At 43.4% G+C, this 27,519-nt stretch overlaps 1 protein-coding gene across 4 annotated transcripts in view; it reads left to right on the forward strand.

The window, feature by feature from the left end:
* LOC124056666 (plexin-A1-like) overlaps positions 1-27,519 on the forward strand; it is a 181,150-nt gene that overhangs the window by 36,107 nt on the left and 117,524 nt on the right. For all 4 annotated transcript variants that reach the window (XM_046384335.1, XM_046384337.1, XM_046384336.1 and 1 more), the window contains exon 3: positions 14,268-14,450. In XM_046384335.1, coding sequence (XP_046240291.1) covers positions 14,268-14,450 — 183 coding nt within the window. The remainder of the gene's footprint in view (positions 1-14,267; positions 14,451-27,519) is intronic.

The following is a 27,519-nucleotide window of genomic DNA, read 5'->3' on the forward strand; positions in this document are numbered from 1 at the left end:
ACAGGGGACATCATTAGCCCAGTCCCCTGGATTTGTGAAATGTCACTCAGGAGTAGTACTACTCCCACACACACACACACACACCCATACACACAGTTTAGTTCGGTGCACTGCAGTGTGAGATCCTGGGGGATAGCATGAGCTAGACTTGGTTTTTATTAAGTGATCCACAGTGCATGGACCTGCATGCGTTACAGAGTATTCCGCTCACACAGACACGCACCTGTGCACTCACGCTGGAGACCATGAGGCACTATACAACAGCACACAGACCAGTTTTCTCTGGGTTTTTCTTTATTTTCCCTGACCTTCATTCCTTATTTTCTTCTGCCCCCCCCCACGCTTACCCATGCTCTTGAGAGACTGCATCTGTCTGAATCCTCATATATCTTTGTTCCATCTATTAGTGTTTTGTGTGCCTCACCCTTAGTTGACCACCTGTCTCAAAAACCTCATCCTCATCCTGTGTGCTCTTTAAATTCAGCCATCCATCCCTTCCATCTCACTCGCTCTTAAAATAGCTTAATTAAAAGACCCATTTTAAAGCTTTCTCTTTTAAATGTCAGTGCACACCATTTTTACCAGCAGGTGTCTTTGCTGCACACACAAACCATTCAAACTATGTTGCATTTAGCGGAGTGTGATAAGAACAGCACTCCTTCTCTGTGTAGATCCTCATTAGTTTGAGTGCACAGGTGTGTTTTGTGTGGTCGTGTAAGTGATGTGAATGACCCAAGCCAAGTCTCCTTTCACCTGCCTTTCTTCCTCTCTTTCGCTGCGCTCTGTAAATGTAGTCTCTTTCCTGTTCAGTGGTTGTTCTCATTCTTTTTTTGTGCTTTTCTTTCTTGGGGCCCATCGCACTGACAATAGCTCTGAGGCAAAAAAGCAGGCTATCTCATTTATTTCAATTAGACCTTTGCACCGGTGCAGCAGGAGCTCTTGGTGCAGAGTGCTGGTGAACAAATCTGCAAGTTGGTACGGCAAGGAATTTGACTCTACCTTTTATGTGGTGCAGTATAACATCAGTAACTCACTGTGCTGACCAGTCAAATACTGCATGTGCGAATGCATATGCCAGGTAGCCATAGAAAACTGCGTGGTGCGGTATCCTGCTTATCTCACAGGCATTTAGCTAGAGGAGAAAATTAATGCCTTCATGATATCTGGCAATAGAAGGTCTATCCAGGCTCAAAGGATTATAACCACGGTGCAGTGTGTTGGCTTTTGATAAGACTCCATGCTAGATGTACTGGTTTGCATTTTACCTAACATGGTCTTACCGCTGCAGCCTATAGACCTCTTAACTGGTTGATGTAGGACAAGCCCAGCTGTAACCTATATCATTAAAGATTGTTTTTATTCAAGTGTCCCGAGTCATACTATTGAGGCATCTAATTGGCATGCGGCCATTAATAATTTGATTATTTGCACACCTGTGCATTTCCTGCCACGACATGGGAGTTTTAAAACTCTTTCACTCTGATGCTTTATTCTGTCCAATCCCATTCAGCCACCCAGGCCTGTTACTATGGCTACTGCAGTTTTGATAAGGAATGCATCCACTGGTAATTTATCATCACTTAAATGTCCTCTCAAAAAAACTGTCACTAGTGATGATGTAATTGCCTCAAATATAAGCTGATTGGCTGCCCTCCAACAGCAGCCATGCTCAAGGGGTCAGCCTCAGGTTAATGACGTCTGCCACGTTGCCCCTAACGTGTGACCTGATGTCAGCTGCCCACCACTGACCTCAACCTCAGTCAGTGATCTGAAGGACCTCACATCTGACCTCAGATGAATGCTGATATCAGTGTTCAGTGTGGGAGCTGGTGCGGTGCAGCGTAACTAAACATAACAAGCACAGAGAGACACAAGACAAGGCTGAATGAGTATGCAGACCTGAAATGACAAGACGACGTGGGAGATATAAACATGCATGTTTTAATGTGAATGACTCGCCTGAATTTCCATGCCAGACAATGAAACACCAGTAACTCTAAATGCTAAAAAAAAACATCACTGAGTCAAAGTTGACTCAGTTTTAGTTAACTTTAAAATATGGTTGTGAACTCTTCTAATCTACTCTAGAGGTGTCTTTGAATTTTGGAACAACTGACATACCAAAGCGTGTCCATTTCTAACCCAGTGATTTTTGGTTTAATAGCAGTTCTTCACAGGACGTTTCAAGGGTTCAAACAATGAGCCTGTAGTATCGTAATTTGAACATTGACACAGAAATACTGTTGATGGCCAAAAAAATCCACATTTTGACACCAGCATTTTATTTGTTCTGGTATTTCCATTTTTGGGTGCCTCCGTCAGTCAGAATCTCGATATAATCAGGCATCAGCTGAGTGAGAAAGGTTGTCATTTTAGGTTAACTAATACATTTCGCATATTACTAATAAATTTATGTTTGATGATAACATAAACATTCTCAATAATTGCAGTGCTGTACAAGCTGACTTACAGATGCTGGCCTTTTGCTTTGTCTCTATTCCTCCAGCTGATCCAGGTATATAAACTGGCAGTCTCTACCTTCACCGATCTCTATCGTTTAAGCCACTAAGGTTCGGCGCTGAACCCCACCCCAAAAAAAAAAGCCACTCCAGCCTTCCTCAAATGCCCGTGACTGTGGGAAAGGCTGTGTGATGTGTGGGTGGAGGGTGAATACGTTTTAAGTTGACCCTGCCACAGTGTGGTGGACAGCTGTGAGCCACACAGCCATGATGGATGGCCAGGGGCTCTGTCAGCTCCCTGTGTGGAGTTCATATTAGTGCTGGGTCATAATTTCTAGCCTCTGGCCATCATTAGGATGATATGTTTATGGGTGCAGGGAGATGGTGGCTGTTTTTCTGTAAACACAAATATTTGGGCATATTTGAAGCACCTCTGTGTACACATACACACCATTCATCACTTCAGCCCTGTTACCTGGCTATATTTGTCTGCTCTTTACGTGTGTGTGTGTGTGTGTGTGTGTGTGTGTGTGTGTGGAAATGGTCTGTATTGATCCACTCTCAAACTGGGAGAAGGTCAGGGGTTTACTAATAAAGCTCAGGGACAATACAGACACACACATACACACACACACACACACAGAGTTGGGGGAGCGTGAGATGAAGATGAATTCAGAATATAGCTCAGATAAGGAGAGTGTAGTGAGAAATGGGGAAAACAAGAGGTGAGCATAAGAGAAAATGAACAGAAAGCAAATGAGAGGGACGGCAGAGAGAAGGATGAGAGAGACAGAAAGAGGTGGCGGACGTGGGCGGGCGTAAAAATGAGAGTATGAGGGAGTCGGAGTGGGAGAGGAAGCCAAAGAAATGTACAGAAGAGAGCAAGGGAGTCTGAAGGATGGTGAGGAGGAGGAGGAGGAGGCTTGAAGGGAAAAGGGATGGCATTGATAAGGAAAACAAACAAAGAAGGAAAAAGCAGCGGTGTTGTTGACTCTGCGCTGGTCGCTGTATGATATGACTGTACTGTAAGCATGCATATGTACGCTAAGTGATGCCACATTTTGAAAAACAGGAAACCAGAAGAGCAAGCTGCAGGCTAGATGGGGAATGCAGATATCCTCTGTTACTGCTAGCACCATGAAAACGTCCAACAACATCAGTCACGAGGAATTTGATGTGTAGCCTTGTTTTGTGCCGCAGTCATGGCCGGCTGGCTGTGACGTCAATGTTCTGTAGCTTTTTGCGTGATGACAGATTGAATTTGGATTCGACTTGAAAGACTGATATCTGGAAACTGATTTGAATCAAACGACAAAACAGCTTTGAACATGTTCTTGAAATCAGATTTACAGCGGATTTCCCTTTTGATTTGCTTTTGTGCGATTTGACTAAAGCTGCCCTGATTCCGATCTGTGCAAATAAAAAAAGAAAACAGTGAGAGTTGCCAGACTACACATCAGCCTAGTGAGCGGGACAGCGAAGTAAGGGAGGGTGACACGAGAGTGGTGATTTTAATGAGAGAGGAATAAACAGAGTAAGAGAAGATGGCTTGTAGGGAGAGAAGGAAGAGATTGACAAAGCCAGCCAAGGAGACAGAGGGCAGCGGGCCTTTTACAGCCCGGGTGTGCTCGAAGGAGAGGCAGTGATTTGCTGACGGGGAGGAGAGGAGGAGTGCGAGAGGAAGAGTGATAGCCCCAGAAATCTTTTCACTGCCACTGCCAAGAACAGCAGGAGAAAAGGGCGGGTGACAGAAAGACGAGAGAGAGAGAGCGATAGAGGGAGGAGAAGAGAGGGTGATTGAACGCTGGCTGCTGCACAAATAATATCGTGTCCGTCACCTGGCCACCGCACTGTCCTCTTTGGCAGCACGACTCTCTGTCATGTCGACGCTGCATGCAGTGTGTGTGTTGTGGCTCGTCTGACAGGGTGTATATGTCTCGTAGTCGGTGCTATAACGGCGAGGACCCAGGAACACAGCAGAACTTCCTTTGGCGTGTGTGCGCTTCTGAAATAACACTGACTTTTAGAGATTTACTTCACTTATAGAAAGTTGGGGGATTTCTATACTCAGGGGTCACTTTGCAGAATATATGTTTTCTCGCTCACTAAATTCATCACATTTAATGGTGATTTCCAGCTGTTTTTCTCTATGGCAAGCAAAACATTAACCTAGCCAGTGGTCACCTTTCAGGTTATTAGAACTCACTGAAAGTCGTGGAAAAGTCATGGTATTTCACACCAGGGCTGGGGAGGGAACTGTGGTCATGTTGGCTTCTGAAAGCTCTCCTTGAACCTCTTGAGCTCACTACAGGATGTGCCTTTGTAGGCCCGTATTGCCACTATTGGTTTTTGGGCCAGTCAAAGCACTTTGTAATTGTAAAAATACTTAAAGACATGAATATTGGCTAGAAGATTTCTTCTTTCTTCTATCTTCTGCTGCTGGTCAAAAAGGCGTCCAGAAAAGCATATTCAGTTATTTAGCATATGTCTGCATATTTAGTCAGAAGACAGATGTGAAAGTCTTGGCCTTACTAGTTGTATGTAAGCTTACTTTAACGTCTAGAAATATTGGTTTTAGGACCTTAAGGCATCACATGTTGTGTTATTTAAATTCAGACGAGAAAAAACCTGTTTCTTCCCCTCATTGGAAACGTCGTCGGTATATTCTTTCATATCTGAGCCAAAGACTATTCAACATGTCAAGCTGCTTTCTCTCGATCACCAGATGGATGGTGAGATTTTGAACTTTGTCACAAGCCAGTGCATCAATCAATCGGAGAATCAGCCGTAGCAAAAACAAAAGAGTCAACCTAAAAAGCATTCCTCTTTTTTGATGCTGCATTGCCCAGCTGTCACGTTGCCGTCAGTGTCAAAGGTGAGATTTTGAAGCTGAACCTGAAATCTTTATTGAGGCGATCGCTTGTGTATCATACTTATTTTGGTTTTGGGTATCTTGTTGGCAATAGTGCTCATTACTGAGATATTTCTGCACTGTGTTCAAGACAGACATTACCCATGATGCAGTGTGGGTGGTGCTGTCATGTGTTTTTCCTCAGAATATATTTTGATGTGTGGCATCGTTTTATATATAGTTGATATTTTTTTGTCTTCAGCATTAAGACTGCTGCTGCTTGCTAAGCCAAACTTATTGAACTAAATAAACTAAACTATTTGGTTCTCTTTATTCCAGACATGCAGATATTGCTGCTGCAGGAGCTTTAAGTTGTGTGTGTTTGGTCTGATCACAATGGATGCTGAGTGAAGTGCTGCAGCTTGGATTGATCACAGCTGTAAAGCATCTGCGGTTGTTATAACGGACCCTTTTCCCCACGCTGTGGGATAAAATTATGCTCACTCACTGAATTGGATGTTGTAGAGCACACAGTTTCTCTTTAGTACTAAGGTCCTCTGCTTGTTCTTAGATTTACTTTTCTTTAAACCTGTAATATTTAATTGGTGGGACAAAAATTGATAAGGGTATATCTGGTTTTCTCTCTGGATTTTCTCAGACGTTACAGAAAAGACAAAGTCAAACTGACCAGCTCCTAACCTTATTAAATCCATCATTATAAATGTCGTCTAATGAAAGTAATTCACTCGTGGTCTTTGTGAAGGCACGGTGCTGTTTCTGCGGACCTAATCTAAAAGGATGTGCCTGCAAATGCGTTTAAGTAATTAGACCTGATTAATTGAGCCGGAGCTGATGAGCAGAGTTAATTGACAGTCTAAATGAGTTGAGCCCAGAGACACCGATTGGGGTCGTCTTCATTGCTGCTCACGGGTCATGTTTTGGTTAATATTTGGTGATTTGATTTGAAATTGGGAATTTGTTAATTTGTGTACAGGATTGACTTTTGATTGCATCACAGTGCTTTGTGTGTGTGTGAGTGTTTGTGTCTGAGCTTGTGTATGAGCTGACAATGGCACACCCACTCTGTGCTCAAGTGTGGCTCTCATCCCGTTATTAAAGGACAATAGAAAACCTTTTGGAAAAGACCCCATGCAGACTGTGTGTGAGCTGCTTAAGTCTCTCTCTCTCTCTCTCTCTCTCTCTCTCTCTCTCTCGTTCTCTTTTTTCTGACCTTTCTGTCTCTCTCTGAGGAGTGTTTAGCTCAACAAATCCCCATCTCTAGCACCGCTCTAATGATACTAATTGTCAGTGTAATTATGTATTGATCTGTACTGTGTGTGGGTGGTGTGTTGCATACATCATTATCAGGAGTAATCAGAAAATGTGGGGCAGGGGTTGTCCTTGCATATCGCATGCTAATAGTGTGAGTGTTTATTTGCTTAAAGTTTTTTTTTTTTTTCCCCTTTATGGCTTGCTCCCCATGTAGAGGAGCTCAGTGTAGTCATTCAGCTCTGGAGATAAGCATCAAGGTCCAGGTGGCTGGTACTCACTCCTGACTGGTCAGTGATACAGTATTGATAAACTTTATGAGAAATGATGTTTATGCAACTGTAATTCAATTTCATACGCCTTAGTTGGCATTTTCAAATTCCTAACCGTCCCCCAGCGATGATGAAGTTACTGGTGTGAGGCAATTACATATGATGCTGTGCAACTGTGTGCTCTGCAGTAATGGCTGATGGGGCAAAATGTTCAAAGGTGTGGGCTCACTTTACAAAATTTAATGAAGATGGAGCTAAATGCAGTATTTAATTTTTGCGTGTAAACGGGGCAATACAACGTTGTATAAATCTGAACTTGTGCAGTGTGTTTGACTGCTCCAGCAAAGCTGCTGCTGCACCCACGTCTGAGGGCACAGTTTCAAACATTTCTTATGCATGTTCCTAAATAATCCCACAGAGGGTGTCAGCCGAGCAGGAACCACAGCTTTGTCAGTGGGTAGCAGAAGTCAGACACCCAAGTCCAGCCCATTCTCAACTGTGAGAGGACGTAAATTAACACGAGAAAAACAGCAGAACGTCACAAGGCAGCTATGAAGCACACTGTGAAAGTCTACAGTCTTCAGTGACGCTGCTGACCGCAGTTCACAATAAACAAAGGTCGCTTGCAATTCGCACAGCTCAGATTATGCTTTATCAAATAGAACTTTGTGAAGAAAACAATAGAAAATGTGATGAGCTGCTGTGTCTTCAGAGTAGTAAAAATTGTTTTTAATGTTGCTCTTAAAAGCACGATTTGAGTTGTTTGTTACAACTTAGAAAACCTCCTGAATATTCATTTAGAAATAAATAGAAAAGAGATGTTCCCAAACAGGCGATATTTCTAAAATGTGATTTTTACATTGTTTTCTTACTTAATAGTCAGATTTGCAAATGTCAAATGTGAGACGGACTGGCTGAAAGGTTGGATTTAACACTCTTGTACTGAATATGACTTGAGCTTACATTTGGTCACAGTAATCATACATTTTCTGCCACTTGAATACAAGACGTAGTCAGCTACAGGTAACATTTGAATTTCTTATGACAACTTTTGAAACCTTTAAGTTTGCCGAACCACTCGTTCGCCGCTGGTCACTGGGCAGCTCCATCAAAGCAGTCGGAGGTTAAGTGCTTTGCTTAAGGGCACCTGTGGTGGTCGATGATGGAGGGAGGAAGTGTGTTAGTCATTCATTTTCCCCACCCACATCTCCCAGCTGGCGTGGGGATTTGAACTGATCGTTTGATCACAAGCACTCCTCTTGTCTGCCTGTGAGGTTGCACTGGCATCGGTTTATTTGACTTTACGATTCTTTGTGTACGTGTACGGGTGTGCTTCCCCCTGCACATGCTCCGTACAGTGTCTATTATTTCATCTCTGCCTCTCCCATTCAGTTTGATTGCGGTATAAACGTGTGGTGACAGCTTTTGGAAGCAGCTCTCTGAATAGGTGCCAACTCCTTGAGGTTTCACTGTCTGCTTGGAGTGCACTCAACATAGAAATTACTACCCTGCAACCCCTGAATACAGAATTGGTGCAAACATCCTTTTCTCTAAATTATTGATCAGTAGCATATTTTAGAAAACAACTACAGCAAACAACTACAGTCTTGGACAGAAACAATTCCTACTTTGTAATTAGTTTGGACAAAAATAAATTTCTTGCTCCTACAGATTGCTTTCCTTGTACACATCTACTCTTGAGTTTGAAATCATCAGCCCAAGGTCGGGCAGAGAGACACTTTTCCCTCAAGACCTTGTTAATGCACAGTTCATTCTGTTGTACACCTCTGAGACTCAACCAATCAGATAAACTCCATCTCCATAGAGTCAGTGGCGTCACGTCTGACGTTAGTGATGAGCCTTATGAGATTTTTTTTTTTTATGTCTTGTTGTTCTAAGCATGGCGGTTGTTTTACGGTTGTGTGAGTGTTTCTGTGTGTCATGTCATGTACAGTGTTTTTTTCATCAAGCAGTTAATGTGTTTATTGGTCTATTAGACCAGTGAGTTTTTTTTTTCTCCCTCAGTTAAATAAAATGAAATCATCAACAAATTGATAGAAACACATAATGCTGACTGTAATTATCCCCTGAAGGTTTGAAAGAGCAGTTTACTCCAAAATTAATATTCTAACCTACTGGGTGTTCGGTGACTGTACAATAAGAGGGTTAGTCATGACTGAATTACCACCAAGAGAATAATTCTGAAACATAAAATGCTTTTTGATTGAATGAATGTAACAAAATCTAAAATAGCTTTCACATGAGAAGGTTTCAGGAATATGAAATCATAAATATGCCAGTAACCAGAGCAGCTTCTTTCAATATGCGTGTGTATGAAAGCGAATCACCTGTTCTGCAGTCGTTGAAGTGGAATCGCGAGCTTATTGTAAAAAAAACCCTGTGAATTGAATTTCTGACTTGCACTGACATTTGTAGTCGTAAATTATTCAGTGGTGTTTATTTAAAATACATAATGTTGATTGATCATATTATGGAAACACAGCAGCATCACTACAGTAATGTAAATTTGCAAGAAACGCAACCACGTTTGTGCCTGCAGCCATTTGCTCATGTGTTCACACTCATAACCTTGCCAACAAATTGGCGGCAAATATGGTGTGTGTGTGTGTATGTGTCTGGTAACGTTAGGTGAAGCTGTTTAGAAGTTATGCACCTGCTTGTTGTAGGCCACGCCGTCGGCCTAGGGATAAGCTACTCCCATTGCCACCAGTGCCCCTTTTTAACCGATATGCATTAACACAAAGACACACACACTCGAACTCCACACTCATTCTTTGATTGCTCTTCTTTATCAATGAGCAGAAGGGCACGTCCATGTATAGCTGCGAGGGGACGCATGCCCACAGACTCTGCAGCATTTCTTGTGTTTATTCTTCTGGACCCCAGCAACGTCTCCATGAGTTCAAGGCCCATGCTGAGATTCCTGGGTAATTTATGAGCTGGCCTCTACCAAAATATCTCACTCTGCTTGGAGCAAGCCACATGCACACACAAACACATCAGGTAAAAAGCACCTGCATCTGCCAATATACTTTTTGTACCCTGTGTGTGTGTGTGTGTCGGGGAGGAGGGTTTCTGCTGGCTTTATGAGGACACCGCTGATGACGAGCGAGGAGAGAGGGGTCTTTTTCTCTGAAACCATGCTGTTAGCATTAACAACCGCTACACTTGTGTACCTTTCGCTTTTGTCCTCTCCAGCGCTCCATGAAAACATGTTTTTTTTCCCCTGTAGTTTTATCTATACAAACAGATTTTTACAGAGACATGCCGTGCCTCTCAATGCACTGTGCTGCCCAATTAATTCACAGGTTGCTCCTTGTGTCCTTGTGTTTGCCATACATGTTTTCCTTCCACCTTAAAGACCATAATTCACAGCAGCATATTCAATCAAAAACACCGGGTATGTTTCTGTACAGAAACCCATATTGTATTCTGCTGTTTCCATATGGTACACTGAATGGAGGTTGTTATTGACGAATTCCACTTGAGGTCAGCGTAATGTGTGCCCAGACATATTTTCTTGACGTAATACGTTAAAGCAATAGCAATCATGGGGGAATGATTATTCAACCACTTCCTTCAGCCAGCCAGCGCACATCTGCAATCAGTCGGTGTTAGTGAGGGCCGAGTAGTGTGTACACGTGTGTTTGGTGCCATATGAATGGCTACATTTCATCGTGCTGCAGTGTGGAGTGGGTGAAGCAGCCCCACCCCTGGGGAAACCACCATAGTTGTGGTTGTCAGCCAGCAAACCATGTGACTGTTTGTAGCTGCTGCTAGAGACCACTAAGAGTTTATATGTTTTTATGTGTGTGTGAGTGTGTGAGTGTGTGTGTGTGTTGTGTGTCCTCGTATACTGTATCAGCACTGTCTCGGTCATATCTGTGACCTTGAATATCAGCTGACAGCTCACATGTACTGTGTGTATGCACACGCATACACACACCACAAGTATAATGCGTCACTCTCAGCCTATATATTGATGCTTTTGAAATTCCTGTTAAAAATCACAGCTTAGGAAGATTTTCATGTTCTCAGTCTGGGTATAGAACAGAGCTTAAACGATTTATCTGCATCGATTGGCAGAATTTTAATCAGCAGCTAATCTGGTAATCAGTCAGCTTTTTTACACGGGTGATAACCTTCTGACAAGCGAATATTTTTTGTTTTTCTGAGTCTTACATGATAATAAACTGAATAGATTTGAGTTTTGGACTTTGGTATCAAACAAGACCTTGTAAGATGTCACTGTGGGCTGTGGGAACTTTTTTTTTTTTTTGATGTTGTTAGCCAAAGTATATGGTTGAATTTGTAGTTGCAACCCTCAATTGCGCTGTGTAAATGTGTGAGAATAAATGCCGTCTTTGTGGAATACAAGATTAGAATTGATTAGAATAGTGGCAGGGGAAAAAAAAAAAAGAACATCATTATCTCCCGTTTTCAGATTTGACTCAGGCTCATACATCCAAGCCCCACTGAACTGCAAATCCACAAATTCATTCAGCGCTGCGTGCATCCTGTGAAAATCAAAACAAGAAACCCCCTTTTCTGCATTTGTAAGGCCCTCCAGCCAAAGTCAGTGCAAGGTTGTTGGCTTAACTCTTCCATCCCCGGTGGAGTTCTGCGTCTTTGAAAAACACTGCGGAACGTTAAATACGGTCTCAAGCCAACAACCCTGCAGAGACCACAGAGGGGGAATATTTTTTCCACACAGAATATCAGCTCTAATTCACGTGGGAATCTTTTACTGCCTCAAATTTCAGAAGCCACATCAGAATGTAACCCCCATTAAAATGCTTTCCGACCTCAAGGGGAAAACGCCTTTTATTCCATGCTGATCTGTGCTGTTTTAACCCTCCAGACCTGCAGGAATGCTATAGCACCTTTATCCTTGAGTGCCACAGAGAGACCTATATGGGCTACTATGTGTGTGTGTTAGTGTGTGCATTGCGTGTGTAGTGGTGTGTGTTAACCCTTATGGACTCCAGGGGCTACTGTATACAGTATTTTCGACAGTTAGTCTCCTCTGTAGAAGATGGATTAACCCTTTTAAATTGTTTCCCTTTGGCTATGATGGCTGACCAGCTCTTGTGTGTCTGTGTGTGTGTGTGTGTGTGTGTGTGTGTGTGTGTGTGTGCGTATGTGTGGTTGACTTAAGTCCAGATTGATGGATTTCCCTCCCATGACTATATGGTTTAAAATTGTTGCCCCTAGTTGTATGTCATATGAAGACAATGGGAATTGTTTTGTTGCCAAATCTGTGCGTCTACACGAACAAACCGGATCCTTTTGTTGAATGTGTGTCTTGGGGTGTGTGTGTGTGTGTGTGTGCACACTGGTCTACCAGTCCTCACGTGTGTTTGTCGGTACGTGTCGTCAGTTGCCTTTGTTCCGAGGAAAGAAATTGCCCCCCGGCCATTAGTGGTCACAAAAGAAAGTTGTTTCAGGTAATGGCTGTGTGTGTTCCTGTCTCCCACTTTCGTACACACACACACACACACACACACACACACACACACACACACACACACACACACACACACACACACACACAAGCTTCAATTAAAATGTCTTCCCTTCTTTTGTTGCTCTTACAATGTAACATCACTGTTCAGAGGAAGAAATAGAGAGCAAGCACTTTGTTGACTCCCGTTAAAAGCCCTACCACAACACACACACACACACACACACACACACACACACACACACACACACACACTCTCTCTCACCTCTGCACACAAGATCAGGTCCAGAGAGGTGTGTGTGAGGGTGAGTGACTGAGTGAGAGATGGAGGCGCAGGGAGACTTGCTAAGGAGGGTTGAACGAAGAGGGAGATGCAGAGTGTTTGGTTGAGAAGAGACGGATGGATGGAGGTAGAAGAGGACAGAGAGGAGATATTGATGTTTGCTCAGTTACTGTAGTAGCTGGAAGGAGACACGAGAAAGTAGAAAAAGGCAGAATAACGGGTTATTGACGTGCTGAGCTGCAGGCAATTTAGGCAGATCAGGAGGGAGAGAGTGAGAGAGGGAGGGAGGTGTTATCTTTTCTCCTGTGTGGATCAATCAGATGATGTACTGATAAGACTGTGGATTACACTGTCATTTACACACTCTCCCAGTGTGTGTGTGTTTGTGTGTGTTTGTGTTTGTTCGCTCTGGTTGACACACGTTGATGCCCATTCAGTTCCACATTTAGCAGTCAATCAGCAGCCTTGCGTCTGAAACACACACACACACACACGCCTGCACACTCACATGTTCTCACACACTTTTACTCTGTCAAAAACAGTGTGGCCAAAACAGCATCAAAAAAGGAATTTTTGTTTTTTTTTATTGTCAAACCTTATGCACATCGATACTACTTTTATTATCGGTTATCGGATGCTTGCCATCAGTTTTTCAGTTTTTCATCACTTTGATCAATTAACTAATCATTTCAACATTAGTCAGACCACACTGATAACTGATTTAAATCTGTACAAAGGCACAAAATATGTTAGTTTAGCAAAACCACTTCAAAACTACTGAACGGGCAACTCTGTGTGTATGTTTGTGAATTTGTGTGTGTGCGTACATCCTCACACGCATGATTCAGGCATCATATGGGTCAGTGAGTTGCCCTGGGCGATGGACCCCCTCGTGACACGGGAATGCTGCAGATATTGTCACGTGGTCACCAGCATTACCACCATGTCACGGCCGTGACTGAACGCTTTAGAATACGCTGAAGGTTTTTTCACGGTGGGATTCGGTTTGGGAGAATGGAGTTTGTGTTTATGAATGGCTCATGTGTGAATAGCGTACTTAACATGGCGGATAATCAAATAAAAGCAGTGGCGTTGGATGACCGATCTTATAGCCCCGCTGTAACCTTCTGTTCTCCCACTGTGATACGAAAACAAGTCACAAGTAGACTTGATGTGTTGGGTTTTGTCCTCGGACCTTTGTTTCACTCCCTGCTGCCTCCTGGTCATTCTTCTCTCTGTACCGTTAACCATTTAACACAAATAAGACTTCCCAAAAAATATTTGAATTGAACTGTGTGAAACTGAATCAGAGAAAAAAAATGCACAAGATAAAATATAGTTTACGTGCTGTAGTTGTATGTATAGTTTGTGCCTTCATTCTCATTACAGAAGAATGTGAATATGTTGGGCGTTTGTCATGACCTTTCTTTTCAACCTTTCCCTTTGTCATAATTAATCTAAAGTCTAAACATCTTAATACACAAAAAATCCACTGAAACCTCATGTTTTTCTTGTGAAAAACGCAACTGAACACAACACACATTTTTCTTACTAAGGTACAAAATTAATCCAAATGTTCCTCTCAGTCAGAATTGAATTTTGAACAAGTTCTTTTGTCAAACTTGTTATCTTTTCTGCTTTCCTCCAGCCGCTGCAGATAGATGACAACTTCTGCGGCCAGGACTTCAACCAACCTCTGGGGGGAACCAGCACCATTGAGGGGACCCCCCTCTTCATCGACAAAGATGATGGTATGACCTCGGTGGCGGCGTACGACTACCGCGGCAACACTGTGGCTTTTGTGGGCACACGTAATGGCAAACTGAAGAAGGTAGGATTTTTGTTTAGTCATTTTGGGGTTTTTTTTTGTATATATGTGGAATTTATTTTCCATATCATTTGAATAAAATGTCAGTTGACTTTTAGCGCTGTAGATGAATGGAAATACTTGTCATTTCAAAGACATTCAGAGATGTAACTCGTGTAGAGACATTTTCCTCCGTTCTGAATGGCGAGTAGCTTTTCAGCCATTGGTAGCAGCTTAATCCATGAACATTTACTTGAGCCACTTTGGAGCCACTTTTTCCACCAAGATTAAATGCTGTCAGCTCCATTCGAGTGCCTCTCTAAAACGTGTTCGTTTAACAAGCAATTTAGAGCCACTCCCTCACTGATTGTCATGGTAGTCACGTCAGACATAAAATGTTACTTGGTGCTGTGTCCCTAATTTTAAGAGCTCGCCTTCAATCAATCCAACAGCTATGACTGGTGAATGGCTTTTCTGTTCTGGTCAGCTGTGTAGTGGGGATTAATTCAGGTGCGTAGATAACATGATGGGACAGAGAGGTGACGGATGGGCTTTTTAACTTTGAGCATTCTGTGGTTGAGTCTGACTTTCAGTTCAGTTTGGCTTGATAAGACTTTCTCCCTCAGAGCGGTGTAGGCGTGGATTTCTTTAGTCGTTTTCGTTTGTACGCTAGAAGTCCAAGGTTTGTGTCACTGTTGGGTGTGGATTTTGGCCACATTGATGCAGCTGTTGATCGTTAACTGCACTGATGTAACACAGTGACAGTTTGAATCTGTTCCTAGTTGAAATGATCGTCTTGTACATAACTGTCTCTGTTGGATGTATGTTCGGTGCACAGTTGTACATCGTCACATGGCTATAGTTCTCCCTGTGTAATGTGCCTGTGTGCAGCCTGGGTGTTCGTTACTGTTTGTCATGTCTTTGTGTGTTTGTGTGTGTGTGTATCTGGTCTATGGAGGACAGAGCTCTCGGGGTAAATGGTGGCTCATTAGAATTCACCCCGTCTCTCTCTGCACTGCTCAAGACCTGCCATCCATTCAATATTATGAATGTATAATCAGCCTGTGTGTTTGTGTGCCTTTAATTCGTGTTTGTGTATGCACGCTGTGTTTGTGTGTTTGTCACTCACACGGGGCATAATAATGTGTGTGCTGGTGATGGCGTGGATTTGTGTGTGTGTGTTTATGAGGGAGCAAGAGACAACAAACAATATGATGTTGTCTAAGATTCAGCACTGCGCATTTGTCAAAGTGACGCCCATTCACTTAGCTTGGCAATAGTCCCTTTATTTAGCTATCATCACGTCTTTCCTTCTGTGCTGGTGTGCACCCTGGTTGAGGTGTGTGTGTTTGTGTGTAGAACATCACCTGGGAAAGCAATGCCACAGTAGATTGTTGAGGTATATAATGTGTGTGTGTGTGTGTGTGTGTGTGTGTGTGTGTGTGTGTGTGTGTGTGTGTGTGTGTGTGTGTGTGAGAGAGAGAGAGAGAGAGAGAGAGAGAGCGAGCCAAAGAGCCTGCAGTTCTTTTGGCTGCCTTCTGTTTCAGACAGAAAATCCCCAAAACAACAAGAAATCTGGTCTTGGAAAATATTCAATTTGCATAGAAGGAACAATATCTAAAACCTGACATTCAGACACACACACACAAACACACACGTTCATGCAGCAGACTCACGGCAGTGCCAGTTTGAATCCTGCTATGAAAAAATAACTACTGAAACAACTGACAGTAAGGGAGAAAGATAAAAAAGACAGTATATTAAATAGACAGATGAAGAAAAATGGGAAAAGATTCTTCCTTTCTGATTCAGCATGTGTTCGTCCTCTTCTGCGCTGCATTTCTGCAAGTCTGTGTTTTCCTTAAGTGATTTTATTTGTGTCCCTATTGCCTTCGGTGAAGTAAGGTGTTTGAGTTTCTTCATGAGAGTGTTTCGCTTCTGACAGTTTTGTGGGAGTGCGTGCAGACCATGATGCCAAGACGGAGCGCGTTCCTATTCTTAACACTTTCCTCTGGAGAGCACTAGTGTTGAATGCTGTTTATATAGGCATGCCTGAGGGTGTGGAGGGGAGAGAAGGGGAGAACCATGCAGAATATTGGCAGGATGGTTGATTGTACTAAAAAGAAGGCAGTTTTCTAGTTTTTCTGCCATAGTTTGAGAGTCAGAGAGAGGAGGGATTGATACATTAAAAAAAACAAACACTGTTACCAAGTACAAAGTTAATCTTAAATCTTTTGTTATCAAGGCTATATATATATATATGTAAATAAAATAAACCACCAGTGTGTTCCAAATGACTTGACCAGGGTCCTGGAAGATGTTTCTGTTTTCAGTAATATTATTTTACCTGAAGCATCTCATCATTCCTCATTTGGCTGGACTTCAGATGGCTTTGATATCTTGCGTTATCTACACTCAGTCTATTTTTAACCAACTGGATTGCCCAAGGTTGTTTAGAGCAACAAGACGGTGGCACAAATAACATGTTTAATGCACTAATGAAGTCCCTCTGTGCTCTGTTGGCCACACACACACACACACGCACGCACGCATGCACAGCACGGGAAGCTTTTACTTATGAGTCCTGGTTGGATGGGACAAAGATAGGAAAGGATACAAGGAGAGGAAGGGCGATAGATTAAAAAGACGGAGCAGATAGAGAGGAGAACGAGGGGAGGCGGAGGACAGAAGGAAGTGATGGAGAGAAGTGACGTCCACTGGTGTGATTAACTCATTCCAGCGGTCATCTGGACACCGCTGTGGTCAAGGACACAGCAGTGGACTGGCCATCCACTGCACTTAATATTTTGGATTAAAAGCCTCCGTTCACTTTTACTGTTTGATTATCTGTGCCTGCTTGGCCCAGCCTGCCATTGGTCACCCTCTGTCTCTTCTCCTCTGTCAGCATGCCAGCTTTACATATACTGTACCATATCTCACTGTTACCGCCTGCCAAAAGAAACTAAGCCACCTCTGTCTGTGCAGTAAAGCAGTCGGCAGATGGGCAGTGAAGTAACACTCTTGTTACCTCAGCCAACTCTCTCTGCCACTTTCTTACTTTAAGGCACTGTTGAGCTTTGACAATGAAAAGGCATTCACCGTGACCCCCCCCCCCCAACACACACACACACACACACACACACACACACACACACTCGCACGCAGTTGCATCTCAATGGGAGGCCTAAGGACTCCAGACAAGAGAGCGCATCCTTGTCGATAATCCAATACTTATTGTAAGTGCTTCTTTTTGATACCGAACACACATTTACACACAAGCACGCGTCAGGACTCCTCAGCTGCGCCCTTCATCGGGGGCCGATTCGAGCCATCTGCTGTGTGTACACAGCCAGTGTGTCAGGTAGGAGGAGCCCCCAGTGCACGATGTTTTCCGTGCACAGTGTCAGGCGGGTGTGGTGATGGAGATGCTGCGCAGTGCTCATTCATCCAAACAAGGCACCAGCGAAGCAAACCTTCTAACAACAGCAGGACCACGCAGTCACAACACAAGCCTAACAAGTTTTAACGGATGATGGCGCAAAAAAACAGAACATAGGCTACTGGACCATTATATGGATATGAATTAAAAAGAAATGCAGAATAAAAGTCCTTCCAAACAGGATTCTTTCAAATAACCAAAAAGATAACACGACTGACCTCTGCACCAGCCAAAGTGTTTCCATAAACTGATTAGCGCTGTGTCTGCTGAGGTGTCCTTGAGCAAGAACGTGAACCCCTATCAGTTCTGTCATCGTAAAGCAGGAGAGCATGATGGCATCAGCTAAGCAGCTGCAGTCGAGGGCCAGATGGGATTTGATATGTAATGGCTGCAGTAGCACAGTTAGTTTTTATGAACGATGCCTCTTGACATCAGATCCTGTAAGACAGCTATTATTAAGGATGGGCAAAAGAAAAAGAAGTTAAGCAATATAAAATAATTACAAGAGGAGAAAAGTGTCTTTGTGTTTTGAGGTTTGCGCTTTGCCCAGACTGAAATAAACACATGCAGCCATACAATTAAACTCAACACAGTGACTCCACTATAAGACCTGTTAGGCAAAAAAATAAAAACCGCTACAAGGCCCATGCAGCACTGTAACTTTATTCTGGACTGCATAATGTTGTACTGCTGTAATGTCAGGTTTCCATAATTAGCCTGTTTCGAAATTGAACTAACTAGCTAGTCTAGCTAGCAAGTCTAGCTAGCTTGCCCTGTATTACTGTGCAGATGCACAGAGCCGAGAGGCGAGACATGAAGTTAAGTCAATGCTATTTCTTGTTATTTCTTAAAGAAAAGCACATTCGTGTTCTACAAAGTAAATGTTCAGTCACTCTTAAATCTTGATGTTTTTTGGTTGGCTAAATGATTAATTGTATTATATGATATATGATATAATAATAACTTGACTCAGCACTAGAGCTTATATCCACAGTTTTTTTTATAGTAATCACACTGCTCACGTGGCATTGCAGGGGTTAATAACAAGTGACACTTTGTCATTTGTGTGTGTATATTGGTGTGTGAAGCCACTGATGTATTCCTCTGGGACTGCCGGTGTCGCCATCAAGAGACCATGTCACGGCCTAATTGACTGATCATTGTTATTCTGCTGGTGCATAACGCTGCCCTGTCAAACTCCCCTGTGTGTGTTTGTGTGTGTCTGTGTGTGTGTTTCTGGGCACGTGTGTCTGTGGTTTGCATTTGAATATCTGTGTCCACCTCCCAGCCTTTACAAAGAGGATCTCCAGCCAAAAAAGGAACATAAAAACACACTGTGGAAACACACCAGTAACATTTGACACATAGATGTAGTCTGGGAGGAATGATGTGTGTGTGTGTGTGTAAAATCTTTCTCTCACCCTCTTTGTGTGTGTTATCTTGCTGTTTGAGAAGATTCCCAGCTGAAAAGCTTAATCACAAAATATATCATAGTGACTTTGTTCCTGTGTGTGTGTGTGTGTGTGTATGTATGTGTTTGTGTGTCATCATTTGGCTCAGCTGGCCGAGCCACGAGTTGTTTGGCCCGGGCAGTGGCACAGAGGCTGGCTTTGTGCAGGGGTTTGGTAGCCCTCGGTCATTAGTTCACACAACTGCATGTGGTCACACACCAACACAAATGCAGAATGGATGAGAAAGAGGCGGGGGAAATGGAGGTACTGAGAGTGATGAAAGGGATCAGATACGGTGGAGGGAATAGAAGTTGAGATCAATGCGCTTAAAACAAAACGGATAATCTACCCTTTGCATTTAGCACTGAGTTTTTCCACTTAATTTAGCGCTTTCCCAGAGTGCCATCAGTCATCCAATCTTACCAGGATGTTCCCAAATTAACAGTAAAATGTGTCATTTTCTGCAGGGGTTTCTTCTCTCTCCTGACAGCACAGCTTTTAAATGGCATTTTCCAATTACATACAGCCCAGTTAAGCCATAATGTGAGTGCGACGAGCCAAGCATATACAGTATATCTTTCTCACCACAAGGACCCTCTCTTAGCACGCAACCTAGCATGAAATCATCTCAATAAAACGAACTAGCTGGCCAGCTAACTTCCCGTACCAAAGACGTATGCTTTCTCGCCTGTCTTATCCCAGCCAGGGTGACTGCGGCGCACAGGCTTAACAGAGGAGGACTTGTGCACGTGTCTGTCCTGCCGATGGTTATCTCTGGTCATTGCCAGTCCGAGTCTTTCTCCCGTCTGTCGTCATGCCCTCTTGCGTGGTCATCCTAAACCTAACAAAGCACAAACAACATCTCCCTGTCGACATGCTTGAGCCTGGGCCTGAGGGTGACTTTACAGAATATAACATGCGTAAATTCAGGCCCTTGGGTGTTGCCGCCCTGAGAAACAGACGTGGACTGTTGGATGTTTTAAGCTTAAACAATGTCTAAAAGGCATGCATAACTGTCATTCTAACTAAAATAATCACCATAAAACCAGTTATGAATAAGTAAAAGGAATCATCCATTGCTTCTTCACGTCGCCTCTCTGTGTCTGTTTCCTCTCTAATTTTCTGTGTTTCATCTGCTGCTCACATATTCTCTTTCCGCTCTGTCTTTCTGTCTCTGCCTATGATCAAAGATCCCTCTCGCTGATAATAGTTGAGTGTTTCGTTGTGTGTGTGTGTGTGTGTTGAGATGTAGCGATCTCTATTTTTCTCTAATCATTTTCTCTCGTTAAAGAGAAAGGCAGAGCACATGGTTGCACACTCACACACGCTTACAGAGTACAGACATTTTAATGTACATACATGTTGGTACATGTTGGAAGTTTGCATGTAATAATATGTGCACAGTTTTGCACACGCACACTTTCACATCTTAGAAAATGGGTTGTAGCGCTTAGGTTGTAAGTATAGACATTAATGAGGGGTCTTCTTAAAAGATTTAATGCAACCCCATCTCCTCCACGCACACACACACACACACACACACACACACACATAACTCCACCGGCACGGTCTCATTAAACCAGTGTCTCTAACTCCATACCTTTATTTCACAAGAGCGCGATCTGCCATAGTGATCCATATTTCCTGTCTCACTACCAAGCACTGGTGACATTATGGGACACCGTTGCAAGTTCATTATACTCTTAGCTAATCTTACCAAATAACTTATAAATTCACTGCCATCTATTACCCAGTCATTTCATCAGTACAGTATGAAATGTTCAAAGCTAATCACGGGTAAAGCGCAGGTTGAGTTACAGTGAGGTCCTGTGTTGGCTAATGCCACTGATGAGAACAGTTCAGTCCTTGATAATCTCAGCGCTAATGCACTTTAGCCCAGTCCAACAGTGTGTGACTGCCCTGCGCAGCACTCATTCACTGCCTCTACCTTCCCATTGTAATTCACCACTAGCAGGGGTTAATGAGGCAAAGTGAGGAGTAGATGAGGGAGAGAGAGAGAAAGCCCGGAGAAAAGGAGACAGAAGGAAAAAAGAAAAGAGCGAGGGAGATGAATAATAAATGCGCCACGCTAGAATCCATTTTTAAGGGAAGATTAGAAGAGTCTGGATGCAAGCGGGGATGCTCACATGATCCAAGGGAGAGGGCCAGGCCAGCCTGTTTCTAGGTCATCTCCATCAGACATCTCGGGATAGAACATCAAAGAATCCCTGCTTTTCATATCCTATATGTTCGCAAAGTTACTTTCTTTTTGCTCTTTTGTATTTCTGCCAATTTTGGCAAGTGTTCTCTAATGCCAAGTTTTTGGTCACAATTTTTTGGTCACATTTACAGTAAATTGTCATTTAGTGTTGACATGGAACAATATTTGAGCCTTTTGGGAGTAAAATTGAGGGTAGAGAAAGGGATTTAGTGTCCTGGCAAAGCTCTGTCCGTGCCAACTGCAACAGCACACCTGGTAGATGGTGTAGTGCCAAGGCTCCATGTGCACTCTCACTTCGGTTGGCACATGACCGCACACAAATGCACGCGCACATACTGACACCAGAAGGGATGTCGCATCTCAAGCTAACAAGCGAAGATGAGCACATTCATGCAGGTATATGAAAACCTGAATGCATACTGGGCCACGTTCGACGGTGGCACCGTGTCCGGAGGGTTCGGCATGAGTGGCACAGCGGGCATGAATCACCTTTGGCACAGTGGCTGCCTCTCTCTTTCACATGCGCACGCGCACACACACACACGCTCACACAATTTTTCAGACACTAATTTCCTTTCAATTAAGCCCAGTAGCCCCACAGTACATGCCTTGGCTTAGAAGAGACCGTTTTCACATGGCTGTGCAGCTCTCCATAAGCCTCCAACAACTACACATGGAGGCTACCTAACCTTTTAGCCGCAAAGTGGTGGGAACAACAAGCTGTTTACAGAGAGATATGCTTGCATAGAAGAAGCACATGATAAGGAATAAAGATACTTTAATGTTTCCTTTAACAGGGTGTGAGGGTTTTCTTTGTCTCCATTGTAACAAATGACGTGTTTAAATGAGTGTATATGTGAGTTGCTATCATATTAGCTAATCTTCTGTGAAGAATGCAGGCGGCATGCACATGTATACACACCCTCGGATGGGAAGCGGCTGTGGCGCGCTTATCAGATTACCCATTGCCAAACTAATAGATTTTTAATAGATTGTTTTTGATTAGTTCCTCTGGTTTAGTGACGTTAAGATGATTAACGCTTGTGTGTACAGAAACAAATAACTCTTGTGTGTACAGAAACACACACACATTTCTGCTCACCCGGACCCGCAGACATTTGCATTCGGTGTTTATTTAGAAAATACGATTACTGAAGTGTGTTTTGCTACAAGTGTGTCATATGCTTTGGGAGCATTTCAGAGCCACAGTTTTCAAGCTGGGCATGAAGTTCATTCTCTCTCTCTCTCTCTCTCTTTCTCACTCACACACACACACACACACACACGAACACACACACTCTCAAATACCCTTGAGATACATGCGCACAAACAAACAACTCCAAATGCAACAGCTTTCTGCATTGATGCTTCTCACACAGCATGGTGGCGTCTCCCGCCGTCTAACTAATTACCCCCCTGCCCTGTGTCCTCCCCCCGAGGGGGAAAAGCTTCAGCCTGAAGCCTTGTCACAATGTTAGCTGGCTTGGTAACTTGCCCCCAGCTTGCTTGTTTTTAGCCTGCTTGTCTCCTGACCACTGCTAACCATATTGCTCTGACCCTGTGGCTAATCCTGTTAGCGTTAGACTTGGTGATAGCCAAGCGGAAAGCCAATCTTCCATGCTGGTCTAATGCCTTCTGGCTAATCTTTTAGCCTAACATTTGGCCAAAGTGAAGTTACTTCGGTTTTCTTTGGCTCGTTTGTTATTAGTTTTTGCATGGCAGCAAGTCCACTCTAATTACTGAGCTGGGATTTCATTTAGTGCTAATTAAGAGGAGTAACTGTTGTTCCAGCAATGGCTTAGGTTCTTGTTTTTAGTGTTAGCAGAGTTAGCAAAGAAACAGCTAATGGCTCTATTATGGGTGCAGTTGACCTTGTGGCTTTACCATTTCCATCTACTAAGTCCTTAAAAATGAAGAATTAGGCATTTAAGTGGAGGCTCGCTGGGTGCAGCGTTATTCACTTTCACACAGAGTTTTTCTTTTTCACCGCCTCTTCCTATTTCCATGCATTCCTCCTCTTTCTCTCCCCATCCAGAGTGTTAAATCTGAGAGACAGAGAGAGCTAATTGTCTCCTCTTCATGGTAAAATATTTATCCACCCTTTCCTTTGGTTCAAATATTTCAAGTTGATGGAGTCTTTAATTAGTCATGTATGCATCTATCTCTCTTCTCCCTGTCTGTCTCTTGTTCCCTGTTCAGTTCTAGTCTCTTTCACATGGCCCCTCTGTTTTTCCCTTCTTTGATTTACTCACACCATTGCTAGTCTCTTTCTGCTCCTCTCTTTTCTCCATGGAATTAGTCATTAGCTGACTGACTGAGCTGATTGCATCTATTCCCAAGGCTAGCATTTGTTTGTGCATCTTCTTTCTTTTCCCTCCCACCTCCAGTCCTCTCTTTCACTCCCTCCCTCGCTCCCCGCCCACTCTCTCTGTCTCCCAATGCGGTCTTTCTCTTTCTCCTCCCATCTTATTCTCACTTCACCTAACTTTTTTACACCTCCGCCTTCCTTTCTCCACACCATCTTTTCCACAAAATGGTCTTGGCCACACATACTGGTTTGAATTGCTGAATTAACACACCAAGGTACACAGACCCTCCCAACAGTCTCCTTCGTACCTTCTCTATAACATTAATTGCACAGTGTCACTCCAAATTGGCCAACACCAATTAAGCCCTCACTTTTATATTTAATTGGTCATTTAGCTTGGCTACTGTTTGAATGCAGTGTGTCCCTGGAAATGGATTAGTTGGCCTCCAACATCACATGTGGCCATTTCAGAGACAGTTTCATCCTCCTGTTTTGTTTTACAATGTTCTGGCCAGCTACTGACACTGCCAAGAGGCAAGATGGAGGGGAGTGTGTGTGCTGGAGGAGGAGTAGTAAATGGTGTGAGGAGAGATATTCTCCTCTGCCTACCCTTCCCTCTCTGCCACGTTTCTCTCGAGCCATCCTCACACCCCTCTCCTTCTGCACTCCTCTGTCCATGTGTTACTGGTGGATTAAGCTAATTAAAGCACCACAAATAGGGTCCCCAGAGAGAGAGAGACTGCATTCACACAAGAATTTTCACATGCACGCACTCATTAACGGCTGTAAGTACACAGGTGCACACAATAGGAAAAACAGGCAGGAAACATGAGAACATGTACACATACATACAAAGATGTGCACCACAATCTGCACGAACTGCAGGAGCAGATAGTGTTTGCATGAGTAGTAACTAAGGATGCCATACGTTACAGTTGTGGTCATTATATGGCTCTCTCCAAGCACCATGTAAATATTTTATGGACTACTTTCTTGGCCTGTAAACAGGCTAAAAATCCCCTTCAGTGGATTTCAATGGATTTCTTGTGAAGATTGAATTATTTGTCATTAGCAAACAACTGAGTTTAAGTCAATGAAACTCTACCCCATATGCATCATGTGCCAGTGCTTGAAGCTAACCCTGCATCTTCAGTTCGTGTTCACTCCAAGCTTCAGCCTTAAGGACTCTCGTCTATGTGTTATCATCCATAAGAGTCTTGTGCTGTCTGTTTATGGGTCACTGGCAGGGAACTAGTGGCCCAGAAATAACACCAGACCCTGTCAGTTCAGCCTTGGTCTGTGTGTGTTTGCGGGTGTGTGTGGGTGCATGATCAGAGAGAACATGGTTGATTGAGTTTCTAGAGTGTGACTGTTAGGCTGATTTTTAAGACGTGATTGCCAGCCAGCGTGGAGCAATCATACCTTTAAGGTGTATTGATGTCAAGAGGTTCTCACATATACCAATTGATATTACCAAACGAATGAATAAAATTTCCCAGAGACAAAAGACAGATGATCACAAAAGTTGAAAGAATTGGCCGAGTATGTAATCAACCCCTCTGTCCTGTCATAGAGAAAGACAGGAACAGAGGGAACGCTGTGTCATTTGGTAGAAATTGCTTCCGGATGTTTCTGCTTTCAGGATGTTGGCCGTGTATCTGGGAAACTGCCTGCTTCCAGGGAAAGCTATTGGATTACTGATAACCTTGGAAGAGATAGGGCCAGCACAGAAGGTGCATATAAGAGAGGGGAGGGGGAGAAAGTGATGGGTGCATGGGCTTTCTTCACTCTCTTCTGTTTCATTAACTCTCCCGCTGATCCTTTTCTGCTGTAGTCAAATCAATGACCGGCCTGACGTTACATATGAGTATATGCTTAACTTTCATTGTTCCCTCTAAATTGTATTTGTCCTCCTGTGCTGGGGTATGGCTTTTGACTGCACTGGTGCCCCCGTGAGAAACCCTTTTTATTATTGTGCAGAAGATATCAGGGGGTTTTGAGCACACAACAATAAACACGGTCACACTTGAGCACGAACAAGCACACACCCAATAATAAGGCTCCAATAACATAGGGGTCTTTACTCCAAGTTGTCTCCAAATCCCCCAGCGATGGGCCTGCTCCTCGGTTGCCATGGCAACAGTAGTCAGGGCAGCCACGGCGAGCAATAGTGGGGAAAGTATGAGAGCGAGAGAGAGAGAAAGCAGAGAGTCACAGGGAGCATTGATGTTTGTGGTGCAGTCAGGGGATTTGAACACAGTCACAACATTGAAACTGGGTTGCTGCAACGTGGCTCAATGTTGGAGATGCATACAGCAGGGATGCAGTGCTGGGCGTGCAGTTTCAAATGGGGTTGAGAATAAGTGGGCTTGTAGGTCATGTTTACCCCTGTCTATGTGTGTGTGCGTGTGTGTGTGTAGAGTGAGATAGACCGACAGACAGTCATGTGAAAGAGAGAGAGATAAAACTGCAGCGACAGCACACTCGCTCATTAACTCCCTCGGCATGTTCATTCTGTCTTCATGTTTGTGCGCTTGCAGATGAGCTCTGTGTTTGTGAGGACATGCTCAGCCATGCACAGCACACTGCAAACAGGAGTCTACTCTACAACACTCTCCGTTGCTTTGATATTACATCTGCTTACAACCACAAAATAGAATTTCAATCTTAGGAAACATCCATATACACGATTTAAATGTTCCTTCTTTGTTATAAGGAAATGAAAACAAGTATTATGTAAAATTTGAATATATATGAATAGTGTAATCTTAAATTTTGCTTTTTGACAAGGCATTAACATGGCCAGAAGTATGTTAAAAGAATTGCAGGAATGGTTTGGAAGGAAGAAGTCTTTTCTCTGCCCTCCTCTCCATATACTGTACACAAAAGCGTAGTAGACATCGGATGCACAGCAAACAGGCAGTTAGTGTCAGGACTCCAATGGAAAATCCATAGTTTCATTACAGGCCCAGTGGTATGAATGTGGCCGCGAGGCGACCAAAGCTCTATCACGGGCCCTACGGGAGCCAAAATGGCTGCATTTAGTGATGCAGTGGAGTGGAGAGGAGGCAAGAGGGTCAAAGCTGCCGCTGGGGATGAAGTGTGTTAGAGAGAAGCAGCCAGATAAAGTTCATGTGCAGTAAGTGACGCAGCTGCAATTGTACCCTACTTTCCGAGACTTCTGCCACACTGTCTCTGTGTGAGTGTGTCAGGGACCTCGCAGCAGGAAATGACTTCAATGCTGCGGGTCACAACATATTGCCGTTTATTACAGGGATCCTTGACAGAATTTCCGAGCGAGTTTGTGTAACCTTACACCATGATTTCTGTACAAGGCAATTTAAAGTGCAGCAGTGCAGATTTCTGTTGAACCCTTTTCGAAATACCTTGTGATCAAATTGAAGTACACTGAGCATGCCCAACTCTTTGTTTGCCTGTAGCCAGTAACATTAGCCATGATTATGATTGTGATGGAATGTAATTTTGATTAAATTGTTGACGTAAATCTGCTGATAAACTCATCATGCAGAGATTCTTCTGTTGGACACAGATCACATATGGCTTTTTCCTTGCATATACAGATACATATTTTTCACTTTTCCGTCACTGAAAATCAAGGCGCGCAGTGAAGTCAAAAAGGGCCTGAGTTGAGTTAATCTGGCAGAAGGTAACGC

This window comes from Scatophagus argus, chromosome 3 (genome assembly GCF_020382885.2).
Source record: "Scatophagus argus isolate fScaArg1 chromosome 3, fScaArg1.pri, whole genome shotgun sequence".
NCBI lineage: Eukaryota > Metazoa > Chordata > Actinopteri > Scatophagidae > Scatophagus > Scatophagus argus.